This window comes from Sceloporus undulatus, chromosome 4 (genome assembly GCF_019175285.1).
Source record: "Sceloporus undulatus isolate JIND9_A2432 ecotype Alabama chromosome 4, SceUnd_v1.1, whole genome shotgun sequence".
Taxonomy (NCBI): domain Eukaryota; kingdom Metazoa; phylum Chordata; class Lepidosauria; order Squamata; family Phrynosomatidae; genus Sceloporus; species Sceloporus undulatus.
Genome location: NC_056525.1, coordinates 30,356,957 through 30,370,875, shown reverse-complemented (window position 1 = coordinate 30,370,875; position 13,919 = coordinate 30,356,957). Strand labels below are relative to the sequence as shown.

General features: G+C 40.6%; 2 protein-coding genes across 3 annotated transcripts in view; one reads left to right on the top strand and one right to left on the bottom strand.

The window, feature by feature from the left end:
* NCOA3 (nuclear receptor coactivator 3) overlaps positions 1-13,919 on the top strand; it is a 1,019,275-nt gene that overhangs the window by 109,721 nt on the left and 895,635 nt on the right. The window lies entirely within an intron of this gene.
* Positions 1-13,919, bottom strand: part of SLC13A3 (solute carrier family 13 member 3) — a 76,324-nt gene that overhangs the window by 12,194 nt on the left and 50,211 nt on the right. The window contains exons 8-12 of the mRNA XM_042465932.1: positions 12,427-12,531; positions 9,420-9,517; positions 5,658-5,770; positions 2,354-2,515; positions 1,110-1,247 (exon numbers count right to left, since the gene is read on the bottom strand). Of these exons, the coding sequence (XP_042321866.1) occupies positions 1,110-1,247; positions 2,354-2,515; positions 5,658-5,770; positions 9,420-9,517; positions 12,427-12,531 (616 nt within the window). The remainder of the gene's footprint in view (positions 1-1,109; positions 1,248-2,353; positions 2,516-5,657; positions 5,771-9,419; positions 9,518-12,426; positions 12,532-13,919) is intronic.

Genomic DNA, 13,919 nt, shown 5'->3' with positions numbered 1-13,919 from the left:
GGGTCTAGATAATCGGTTTCATCCAAGACAGCTTGGAGCTGAAGGGCAACCGCCCTCTCGATCACCTTGCTCAAAAATGACAGCAATGACACTGGCCTATAATTCCTCATATCCAGGGGGTCTAGGGAAGGTTTTTTCAGGAGTGGCCTAACCGCCGCTTCCTTTAAACAAGATGGAACATGTCCTTCCCTGAAGGATGCACCGATGATATTGGTGAGGAATGTTATAGTACTGTAGTCCATGACCCTTTCTATACATTTATACAGTGTGCCCGCGTTATACACAGGCGCACTATATGTGGCTTTGAGCATACGGTGCATCCCATTCACATGAATGGGGGGCACTCCCATGGCATGCGCCCCGCACACTGCTGCCATACCACCGCGGGCACGAGCCCCATTCGTTTGAATGGGGTTTGAGCACACACATTTTTTCTCTTACGCGGGGGGGGGGGGGGGGCAGAACAGATCCCCTGCGTAAGAGAAGGGTGGACTGTACTAACATTTAGAGCTCAGAAGTTACTTGTTCAGACTACAGCTCTTAGAATCTTCCAGCCATATGTGTGTGAGACCATCAACAATCAAATACCAGGTGTTGTAGGCTATATTTCAAAGGAATGAACTAACAAGGTGAGTATTCTTTGCCTAAGAAAACCCTACGAAATACGTGGGATCATCATAAGTTGAAAGATGACTTGAAGGCACACACACCATTTACAAGTTATATATAACAACTTTCCTAAGTTCTGCTTACACTGAACTGCATTTGCCATTTTCTTACTCATTTCCTCAATTTAAAGAGATTCTTCTGGAGAACTTTACAATCAGTTTTTCCGCAGCTTGAAAATCCTTAAAAATTAAAGAGATTCCAAAAAGCTAACTTTCTTTTTTGCCATTGTATATAAGGGATGTCATCTTATATACCATTGTATTTAATGTGACTTGATTATCGACAGATTTTGGTATCCATGGGGCAGGTGGTCCTGGAACCAAACCCCAGAGGATACCAAGGGGCCACTGTAATTGCAGTTTCATGGTGCCAAAATATTTAGCTGCTTCTGATTTTTACACTTATGCTGCCAACAATGTTTACTGTCTTAAACAACTTACCATATCTTTGACCATCAAGTGCCCCGAAGCAAAGGCAATTGAATTTGGTGGGGTAGAAACTGGAAGCATGAAGGCAAAGGAGCATCCTATGGTTCCTGGTATCATTAAGTAGAGAGGATTCACTTTCAAACGAATGGCCTTGAAGGAGCCAAAAAAAAAAAAAGGGGGGGGGAGGGAATTAAGCATAATTATTTATTAGTTGAATTGTAGATGCCAGACAATATTCCTAAAATGAATAGGCCTCTTAGAAAACTCAATAACCAAATTCCTGTCAATGTACAGGGGGGCATCTGGCAACGCAGTGGGTACACTGCCCAAGAGGAGCCAGAGGAGGGCTGGGCCCCCTGTGCAGGTGGCTGAGGGGCATGGTGCAGCAGTGTTTAAATGCCTGTACTGCAAGCCACAAGGTTGTGAGTTCAGTCCTAGGGGCTCACAGGTCCACTCAGCCTTGAATCCTTCCATAGGTTGGGGGCAATTTGCTTACATATTGTAAATTGCTTAGGGGGTACTTAGTACACTGATAAGCAGTATAGAAATATAGTTGCTATTGCTATTTTTATACATATTTCCACCAGATTTTATTTTATTTTGTTATTTATGTCAGCACATTACAGTTGAACAGGCCAAAGAAGATGAGAGCATTCACTGAAAGCAGCACATATGGAGATTATGTAGACCAAGTGCTGACCACTGTCTTACAGCTGTGAACCTGATAATTTTCCAGATATGCACTTAAAAAGGACTTTTGAGCCCAAAAAGAAATTAAATGCAAATCTGATTTTACATCTGATCCGACATCAACTTCACTTATGAAAAGAAAGGTTGATACTGGTGCAGTTGAGCAGCTGTTAGTAACTGAAAGGTATACTGGGAATGTCCCTTACCAGACAGATAAATATTTATTACAGTCACAGACCAGCATGAGAACAACAAAATACTACATACAATAATGAAACTCATAAAAGAAGTAAAAAAATATACAAATATTCCTTTAAAAATACAAATACAGATAATTGTCAGTCAGGGGATAGAACCCAGCTAATCCACAAAGGCTAATTAGAAGTTCAATTACTAATCTGTTCTGCAAGTCATCACCCATCAGATTTTAACTGTTGCTGCACAACATTTTGCTACTTTAAGTGTTATAGTAGGAATAGTGTCTGAAAGCAGCAAGGAAACAAAATAATGTTTAGAACATCCTGGATGTTTGTGGACTATTGACAAAATAAGCTCATGTCCCTTACCAGTTCTGCCAGGACAGGTAGGAAGATGATGATGGTGGCTGTATTACTAGCAAATTCTGTGAACAATGCAATGACGATTGTGATGAGAATGACAGCCACAGCAGGAGGAAGGTTTTCCAATGGGTCAAGGCGACCTCCAATCCAAATGGACAAGCCAGATTCCTGTAGCAGGGAAGAAAATCTAGAAGTTTGTGTAAGAGATTCTACAATGAGTGAATCTTGTTCACTTCTTTCACCTCTTGTAACAAGATTATAAATTAGTAACAGATCTTGCACTCTCAAATTTGTCTTCCCCTCAGGAATGACCAGAAAGGTGAGCACATATTACTCATTTTATCATATAACCTATTACACAATAGTGCCTAAAATGGAAAAAAAAATCTCTTATTCCTAGCAGAATGTTGCAGATGGTCAAGCAACCAAGGGCCAGAGACATTATTTTGAGACAGTTCATCTAGGTCAGTGGTTCCCAACCTGAGGGTCGGGACCCCTTTGGGGGTCAAATTACAATTTCCCAGGGGTCACCAGGGACTCCCCCTCAGAGCACCACTTCCCAAACAAAGGGCTCCCAAGCTAGGCCCACTCCAGGCCCCTCCTCAGTTGCTTAGCAACTGCCCACAGAGTCCCCTTTCCTGCCTCTCTCAGGAACATAGAGCTCTGCAAAAAGGAAGAGAGACAGCACAGCCAAAGAGTTTCAGTTTCACTTTGAACCACTATCCCTCTGCCCTTCTATGATGGGGCGTTCTGGTCAGGTTTCTCCAGAGGAGCTTTGCCATTGCCATACTCTGAGGCTGAGAGAGTGTAGCTCCTTGTCCAAGGCTCAAGGCATACCTATCCTTGGGCTTTCTTGGACAGGTTCTTCAGGAGGGGGCGCCCTTGCTATCCTCGAGGCTGAGAGAGTGTGGCTTCATGCCCAAGGCTCAGCAGGGACGTAGCCGGGGGGGGTTTTGGGGTCCGGACCCCCCCCTTCCATTAGAAAAATGAATGGTGTGTGCTGCTGCGCCACCGCACCCAAGCCCATTATAATGTGGTGGCACTTAGTCTGACCCTCCCCCTTCCAAAAATCCTGGCTACGTGCTGGCTCAAGGCATACCTATCCTGGGGCTTTGGACAGGTTTCTCAGAGGGGCTGGCCATTGCATCCTTGAGGCTGAGAGAGTGTGGCTTCATGACAAGGATCAAGGCAAACTATCTGTGCTTCAGGTTTCTTCAGAGGGGGCTGGCCATTGCCATCCTCTGAGGCTGAGAGAGTGTAGCTCCTTGTCCAAGGCTCAAGGCATACCTATCCTTGGGCTTTCTGGACAGGTTTCTTCAGAGGGGGCTGGCCATTGCCATCCTCTGAGGCTGAGAAAGTGTAGCTCCTTGTCCAAGGCTCAAGGCATACCTATCCTGGGGCTTTCTGAACAGTTTTCTTCAGAGAGGGCTGGCCATTGCCATCCTCTGAGGCTGAGAGAGTGTGGCTTCATGCCCAAGACTCAAGGCATACCTATCCTGGGGCTTTCAGGACAGGTTTCTTCAGAGGAGCTTTGCCTTTGCCATCCTCTGAGGCTTTTTTTTGTGATTAATCACTATGCTTTACTTATGTTCAATGAAAATACGATTCATAACAGTAGCAAAATTAAAGTTACGAAGTAGGAATGAAAATAATTTTATGGTGGGGGTCACCACAACAGGAGAAACTGTATTAAAGGGTCACGGCATTAGAAAGGTTGGGAACCACTGGTCTAGGTGGACTATGGAACACTTGTCCTCTAAAACATGCAAGTACTTCACATTAGGGCCAAATTCCATGGCTATTCTTAAGGCTGAAGGGTCAACACAAGACAACTTTCTCCACAGTTTTCACAGAGGGAATTTGGACTTTTGAAGATATCAGTATCATTGCCATATCCTTTTAAAAAGCTAGTTGTGTAACATTTTCTAGAATAAAGAACAGTGAATTCACTACACTACTGCTTTTCACAAGATCATTTCAGCATGTGAACATGAGCAGAAAAATCCCATGTTGATTCTTCCTCTTTGGACATTATTGTACTTTAGGCCAAACTACACAATAGTAATGTTTATGCGTGTGCATTTTTTAAAAAGAGCAATGGGTGATTAATCTATATTGGACCCAAGGTAAAGACAAAAGGGTTTAACAGGCCACACACTGCACGCCAGACAAAAATCACTCTTCAATACCATATGCTATAAGAGGGAACTGCTACTGACATATTCCCTGGTGAGGTTGACAAGGGGAGATTTTTTTCAAAGCCTCTTCTTGATCTGGACTGGGGCCATTAATGGCTATCTTTTAAAATACATGCAAGCCTAAATGTAATCATTAATCCCAAAATGAGGAGATCCACTGAATCAATGGAATTTACATAAGTGCTGATTTATCAAATTTCCATTAATCTAATAGATTTACTCTAGCTGGTACCTGTACTACCAACTGGATTTAAGCCTTAATATGGGCATTAAAATTCAGATTATGGCATTTGGATTGATTACAGGTACATCTAGCAGTGATCACATTACACCAATCTTAAAAGTACATCACTGGCTGCCAATTAGTTTCTGGGCAAAGTATAAAATGTTGGTTATTACCTTTAAAGCCCTACAAGATTTGGGTCCAGGTTACCTACAGGATCACCTTCTCCTGTACAATCCACTCTGTACACTTGGGTCCTCTACGAAATGTTTGTGTGAACCAGCCAGGACTAGACTGGCAATGATTTTCTAGAGAAGGTTTTCATTTGCTGCCCCCAGATTGTGGAATTACCTGCCAGAGTAGATACAGCAGCTGAAAACATTGAAAATATATCTCTTCCAGCAGGCCTATCCAGTCAATTTTAAATCATGACTTTTTAATCTGTATATGAACTCTTATGAGTGTACCTTAATGATTTTGGAACTGTATTTTGATATTGTTTTACAGTTTTATATTTGATTATATGTATTAGTTATTTTTACAGTTTGTATTTTATCTGAATAACTTGCTTAATTTTGTATGGTTTATATTTTATTCCTTTTAGATTGCACACCACTGGCAGGCTGTATGTTGTTTTGATGATGCCTGTAAAGTGCCATGCAAATTATGGTGCTACTGTATAAAAACATTAATTATCTAGTATTCTATTTTAACTGTGGAATTATGTGTTTTTAATTGTGTTTTTGTGTTTTGTATTTTAACACATTATATCCCACCTCTAGCTTTAGGAGAGGTGAAAAAGAAATAAAATTATTATTATTATTATTATTATTATTATTATTAGGTAGCACACTAAGTAGTAGAATGTTCAGTATTCTAACAGACGTACCTCACATCCTTTCGCCATGGCAAAACCTCCTCCAAGCAACAGGATTATATTCCAGGGAACACTTTCTTGGGCTTTTCTCCAAGATAGCAAGGGTTCATTCTCAGTGTTTGGTGCTAAACAAAAGATGTTCATGACACAGAATGAAAGGGATTAGCAACACTTGGGATTATAGCCTAAATATTGAAATCCACATTATTTTTCCAGCTATGAACATTAATTTTTATATAAAAGAAGAAACATATATGATTAATGCAATAAAAGCTACCTTTGAGAATTTTTTTAAGAAAGAGGGTTGTTTTTTTTAATTAAACAAAATTAACTTTTGTAAACCAAAGAACCCATCTGGTAATAAGACTTCCTGGTTTAAGAGTCTATCTTTTATTGTTGAAATCAGTTTATGACATTTTATGATGAGAGCCAGATGTGTAAACATGAAAACAGATATGATGTTTGTTGTGTACCAAGGCTGAACATGAGGTACTGCACAAATTGTTAGCCTGCCATAAAAGAAGATGTTAGCTGAAATATTACAGTTTGCTTTGAAAGCACCAAAAACAGATATACAGTATAATATACTTGCATTTAGATAGAAAGCAAGAAAAAGAATAGGTCAGCTTCTCTAACCCATCCATTAAACTCAGAAAGGGCAAATATTTTGACCCTGAGGTTCATATATGATGCTCATGGATGTGCACATACATGTGTGTTCACATACACATATCCTCCTTCCCACTGACATTTCACCGTTAACGCCTTCACCCCTGCTTGTAATCCCCATGTAGATCACTTCATATCTGGATGCTGAGAGCAGCAGTGTACAAGGGTCTTGTCTTTGACCTGAGAAAAGTGAGTGCAGTTTCCCAGGCACTGGTGGGCTGTAGTGAGAGCAGGAAAGGGTCATGTGTTGCCCAACAAAGCTTAAACAGAGGTATGAATAGAGGGCCCTTTCCACTGAAACAGTGCTGAAGGACTGGGCTAGACATCATACATGCATCTCATGGGCTGTCTCCATTCCCATCCATTCCCACCAGTCTCTGCTCCTCTGCTACAACTGCTACAAAATTATAGTGTTTTACCTTTAACAGGACATTTTTTTCCTTTAAAGGGGAAGATGCATGCTCCCCATGTATCTTGTTTACAAGGAGATTCACACATACACACACACACTGGAACTCTTCTGAAAACACTCATCTGCTTGTGAACAAACTGCATGGAAAGTTATTTTAAAGATTTATTTTAAAGCCAGGGTTAACAACTTCCAGGGAATATGGGTCCACCCCTTCCCAGAACCTTGGAGAAGCACATCTGCCCCATTTCTGGGCACCCCTCAGATACCATGCACTTCTATCCCCCAAAAAGGCTTTTGGACCCTAAAACAGCCAATCACACCATCAAGAAACCTAAGGGTGGCAACTGGATATTTTTGGATACCCCCCCCCGGGATATCCTCCCCATGTAGGCCAAGGGTCTTCCCCATACCCCCAAACCAGAAGTGATTTTCACTTGCAATTTTAAGACATGACCTTCCTAGATTGAAAACACAGACAGAGGGGTTCAGAATGACCTGAAATAGCCAATGGTGCTTCTTAAAGGTTTATAACATTCCCTTGTCACCACGTAACTCATGAGCTGCACTTTGACCACCCTTAAAAATTACATTAGTCAACATAAAATATTATATATTTTTGCTCCAGCTTGAGGACAGGGAGGAACTGTGTGGCTTCCACCCCTGGAAGTAATCCATTTTTCAAAGAAAGCATTGCAAACATAAGGTGGGAATACACCATATCAGGGCTTTGGCAAATCTACACAATAAATGAATAAGCTGATGGGAGACATTCTTTCCCATTTCCAGACACAGGGGAACAGTACTTGTCCTACATCCCATGGGCTGTCTCCATTCCCTTCTATTTTGCCATCTTAGCATTACATGAGTCATTCTCAAACTTTGGTCCTTCAGATATTTTGGACCACAACTCCCAGAAGTCCCAGCCAGCATGGCCAATAAATGAAATTCTTGGAAGTGAAGCCTGTAGTCACCGCTTTAGAGTACACACTTGCCTTAGTCAGTATGTAAATTGGGTATTTTTGTCAAGTGAGTTTCACAACTCAGTGCATGAAGCATTCTTCACTTGAAAATGTTATCTTGACACATCAGGTGGGGATTTTTCTCCCCGTTTCCTTTAGTTTGCACTTTGGCTTTGCAGTGTTAATTTTCCACTTCCAGCTCAATTATTGTGAGATTTACGGCAAAGAAGGATTCAGATCTCATCCCTTGCAAAGCTCATAAATAGATTTTTGCAAAAGAAGACATCCTGTTGCACAAGAAAAGTCTTATTAACAGATTAAGGGTAAGGACAGAATGACTCCTTGTCATTACTAAAGTCAACATTTGGTTGGCTTATATATGACCAATATAAAAAATAAGTAAAATCACACCATCTGCAAAAATGCAAATAGAATTTAACTGAATGTTCTAGATGTCTATGAGCACATTGGTCCTACCCCTGAAGCACTTAATTGGCACAGGGAGGAGAGGCTCCATCAGAAAGGAAGGAAGGAAGGAAGGAAGGAAGGAAGGAAGGAAGGAAGGAGAAAGCAATAGATTGTGATAAGGCAATCTGTGAATTTTCACTGAGGAAAAATCCCTTACAATGGAAACATCATTTTCCTAGGAACTACATCCTAAGTAGATGGGCAGTATAGCATACAGGCAGGTCAGTGCTCCAGCCTGCATGGCAATGGGCAGATGTTTACATGCCTGCCTGCTGCTGCACCATAAATCTGTAACTGTCATGTACCCTATACCTGCCTCCACAGCCAAATCTCCTCAGAAGACCCCCATTGAAGCCCATAAAGGTGGAAATGGGAAATCTGGCTACACCCATGATGCCCTCATCCAATGTTACGGGCCACGATTAGGGGGCTTCTGAGAAGACATGACAGCAGAGGCATACAGGAACATGGTGCAAAGGGCCATTTGGTGTGCCAGTTGTCACTGTGGAGTTTGAAGGAAATTCTGCTCCAAACAGCAGGTCTATATGCTCCAGGTCAAGGCCCTTTTGGGCTGGGATTGGTTTGGAATTGCCAGATCAGCATCCAGATGTCTATCCCAGCCCAGGGCTAATGGCCTGTGTTGTCTGTACAGGACAACATGAGGAAGGGGGAGCATGGGCCTTTTTGGCCCATAAGTATAGGCCTAAAGTGTCAGCGGGGTAATAGATCACTTTATCATTCTGCCTATTAAGAAAGGGCAAAATCTGGGAATACTATTTGTGTGAACTACATCTTCCAGAATCCCCTATCAAGTAGGGTGGCTGGCCAGGCTGACTAGGGTATTCTATGTGTTGTTGTGCATCCTAATAATTTTCCAAAGCTCTAGGCCACACCAGTAGTGATACTCTCTCCCTTTTGTTTCCCTTGCTTTATTGGTTGAAAATTGTTAATTCCTCTATGGATGAATGGTTCAGGAAGTTGTAACCTCATAACTTCATATACAGAGTGTGATGAAACCTGGTTTTATGGTTTTTTATGGTTTTTTCGGGCTATGTGGACGTGTTCTGGGAGAGGCTATTCCTGACGTTTCATCAGCATCTGTGGCTGGCATCTTCAAAGAACACTGGCATACAAGTGCCCGAAAACCTCATAAAAACTATGGTGCCAGCCGTGAAAGCCTTCCATTTCACACCTAGTTTTACGGTCAGTTATAAAGAAAACACAGATGACAAACTGGGCCCAAGGTTTGGTAAAACAGCAACTTACCTTTCAAGTCAAACCACCATTTAAGTGTTGGTCTTTTTGATGGGAAGAAGAACAGTATTGTCACAATCGTGACTCCAGTTACAGCATCTGTGACAAACCTAACAGGGAGGAAGGGAGTGAGAATTCCATGTAGGTGGAAGAAAGGTGCCAGATTTTGTGGTCATTCCCACGTACTGAAAGATCTGAATCTCGATCTGGCTCTGCTCCGCTATGCCAAATCGATTCCAAAAGGCCCCTCGTCCACATATGAATGGGAACCTTTTGGAATCACTGTTTTTTGAACTGGCTGTTGAGAAGTCAGAAGTAAATCTACTGAGTCTAATTTGGTCAGAAATTGCAACATCTTTATGGAATTTTACCACTGATGAGAAATAACAACTTTTGATTGAATGACCCTTGATTTCATTAAGCAAAAATACTTGAAGCATATTCTTAAACTACTTCAGAAAGTCATTTGAAATGCTACTGGTTATATTTAACTTTTATAGCCAAGACAAGTTTAATAGTCATTATTAGAAAATATGGAGCACTTCTCATCCAAAACCAAATAATAAACCAAAATTGTATATCCAGATGGGCAGAGGGTCTGCAGGACCTTGGGTAGAACCAGAGGTTGGCATTTTTTATTTTTATTTTTACTATAGCTTCAGAATTCCCAAGCCAGTATGGCCTACCAGTATACTATCTGGGGGATACTGGGAGTTGTGGGCCAAAAAGTAATGCTTCCAAGCTTTAGGAAGAAGTCCATCTACATTTTAGTACTTTTCCTTCAAGCCTGTATGTAATGTAATGCTTTTCACCAAGGGTTCTTAACCTGTCTTCCATAGACACCTATGGGATTCATGGATGGGCTTCAGAAGGTCTATAAACCAGCTGCCAACCTTTTCCCACTCATTTCTTTTCGGTCACTTTGAACATTACATTTAACTGCATTTTTCTGGGCAGAAATTTCTACAGTTTTCATCAAATTTTCAAAACATCCATGGCCCAAAGAAAATTAAGAATTGTTATTTTGCATGCATGATATACATTTATTCTCCAAGGGAGCTATATTCTTACTTCATAATTATGATGCTGTGATACAAGGTTTACCTGTTTCCTACTAATGGGAGCAATATGGTGTGGGAGGGCATGTGAAAGGGACTTCTCAGCAGTTGCATTCCAAATGTGGAATACCTTCCCCTTGGCGGTACAATTGACACCAAGTTTGGTTTCTTTGCAGTGCCAGTGCCAAGTCAAGACTTGAATTTTTATTAATGTACTTTAAATGTACATATCAGGGCATAGTGAAGCTCTTTGTTATAAAAGCTTTTTACACCCACTTCCTCACTTATTCTTCATCCTTTTCTAGCTGAATGTTTAACAGCATCAACACTGGAAGGTTGGTAAAGGATGGCTGGAGAAATACTGACCGTCAGTGTCTGATTGCAGTAATGTGTCTGCAATAAATGGCACAATAAACAAAGCTTGAGATAGAGTGGGTAGAGTGGGATTCTACTCTAGCAGATCCAATTGGATCTAGCAGATCCAACAGGCAAGGTAAGCAGCAGTTGCCTCCAGGAGTCCTTACTTAACATGCATGAGCAGCAAAACGGAGATAAGGGAAGAGCAGATAAGAATGCCTTAACAGCTACCCCTGTTTATTAACAGCAAGTTAATAAATCTTAGAGCTATAAGTTTGGTCACCAAATGGAAATCATAACAAGACCAGAGGCTACTGAAAGATAAAGTCATACCTGGATATATTTTGGAAGAAACATGGAGGTAGTCTCTATGAGGATCAAAATGTTTTTGTTTACTGATGCAAAGCTTATCTGACCTGGTTGTTTCATTTCACATGTGTTAGGTATGAATAAAAATAAATTGCTGAAACGTGTTGAACTGCTCTTCTCTTTTGGAGTGTAGGAAAATATCCCTAATCTTTCCAGTTACTTCTATCTTTTGTACCAAACTTTCTGTTAAAGATGTAATGACCAGGAATATATCTCCTTTGTTAACTGAGGTTTTAACTGTTGTAGCCATTTAAGCTGTTTTAACTTGTTGTCCCATTTAATATGTTTTAATCATGTTTAAACTATTTTATTTTCTTAATCTGGAATTTTTTTTTTACTTGTTAACTGTTTTGTATGTCCCCTGCTCTAAAATCCTGAGATACAGGGCCGGATATTAGTATTTTAATAAATAAGAAATAACAATAAATCTCATGCCATGACTTGAGCAGGTAGGAACAGCAAGCAAGGAAGAAAGGAATAGAGAAAGATAGCCAATGGCTTTCTCTCTCCCATTCTCACTTCTGCATCTGTAATTTGTCATCATCATAGTCAGGCATTCTCAAATTCTCTTGGTTATGAGAAAAGGTTGAAATGTAGTGTATGCAGTTTCTAGCAAGGATTGAGACATGTCAAAGGACTGTGTGATTAAGTCCATGATAGCATTCCGAGAGGCAAGATGATTGGCTTACTATGAATTCATATGAATGAGGGAGATACACACACATACACATGCACCACTATCATAAAGCAGATATTGCCTTAAAGGAAATCACAGCCTTTTTTTCACTTGCCAAAGCATATAAAAAACTAAAAACATATTGACATTATTAGTGATTAAAGGCACCATAGTGCTTGGCCTAAAAAAGGTGCAAAAGATGCATATATATGACATTGAGACACAAAGTACTGTAAACACAGGGACGTAGCCAAGGGGGGGGGTCCGTAGGGTTCGGACCCTCCCTTCCATTAGATACAATGAATGGTGTGTACCGCTGTGCCAAGGCACCCAAGCCCCATTAAAATGGTGGCACTTAGTCTGGACCCCCCCTCTCCCAAAATCCTCGCTACGTCCCTGGTAAACAGACTGAGCGCAAGTAGCAAACTGGCACTGCGCTGTATAATCAAAACACCATATTAGCAAAACACCTTAAAACAAGGTACACGTGTATGTTACCACTGAACACATTGTGAAAGAGCACAGACATCCAAACCTGTGGATGAAGGGAAATTCTTACCCTGGTGTGAATAAACTTGCCCAGCCTGTGATGAATTTAGGGTCTCTGGAGAAGAGTAGGATGGCAAACAGGCAGAAAAGAACAAATACTGCCTGTTCAGCAAACCTGTAGCAAACAAAAGTGCAATGAGTCAATGCAATGAAGAAACCAAGTGCATATGTATAGGATGGGGGAAACTTGGTTCAGTAGTACTACATGTGAAAAGGACCTTGGGATTATTCTTCCTGTGGGATTTACACCATTAATTTTGGCAGATACTTTTCCATCTAAATGGAAAAACTCTCTGACTACAAAACTCCAAAATCTGGGACTCACAACTAACACCCTTCAGTCTATGAGATATTCTAAAGCTAAAACAGCCATTATGCAGCGCATAAAGGACACACAATTCCAAAACCATAGAACTCAGTCTTGAAACTACTTTTCTTATTGGGACAGTATAGGACCGCTTACTGTGCCAAACTACATCATGAACCCATCGAACCCTAGATATAGAATAGCTTTCGCACTGGCTAGATTAAACGTTCTCCCATCAGCATTACTGGAGGGTGCATTTAGTAAGACTCCTGTTTATGAGTGAACATGCCTCTGTAACTCAGGAGATATAGAAAATGTTGGACACGTATTGTTTCACTGCCGTTTTTATGGCAATGCTCGCAGAGATTTGATCACTCCTATACTTTTGAATGTACCTGGGAGATCTGAAGTTTTTTATTTAAATTACCTATTATCAGACTGGAACTCACATATAACTTATAAAATGGCACAATTTTCTGCACTGGCAATCACTTGTAGGAAAAGAACAACTGATCAAAGTTAAACACATAATATTGTGTCATGTCTGGTACTGCATGTCTGGTTAAAATATTATATTACTAATCTACCTTTATTATTTCTATCTTAAAGGCGGAAACCCATAAAGATTTATTTTTATTTTATTTTAAATGAAGCTATCTTAAATGTAACACGAATGAATTATTTACATTTCCAGTTGGCAGATTTTTATCCCAAGCAATTTTTTTATGTGTATTATTTTATTTTTCTATGTTATATTTTATATTGATGCTGGTCTTTGACAGTAATAAAGAATTTCAATGTTTATCAAAAATTAAACATGAACCACCAGTGTGATGCTGCAGCAAAGAAGGCAAATGCTCTCTTAGCCTGCATTAATAGTTCCATAATTTCCAAATCAAGGGAAATAATATTCCCTCTATATTCTGTGCTGGTTAGGCCTCATCTGAAGTACTACATTCAGTTCTGGGTGCCTCCTTTTAGGAAAGATATAGACAAGCTGGAGTGGGTTCAGAGAAGGGCAACAAGGATGATAAATACCTCAGGGACTGCCACAGAGAGACTGAGACAGAAGCAGGCCTGTTCTCTGCTTCCCTAGAGGATAGGACTAGGTCTAATTGTTTGAAGTTACAGGGGTGTAATTTTTGACTGAACATTAGAAAAAAACATCTTGACAGAAGGATGGTTCAGCAATGGAA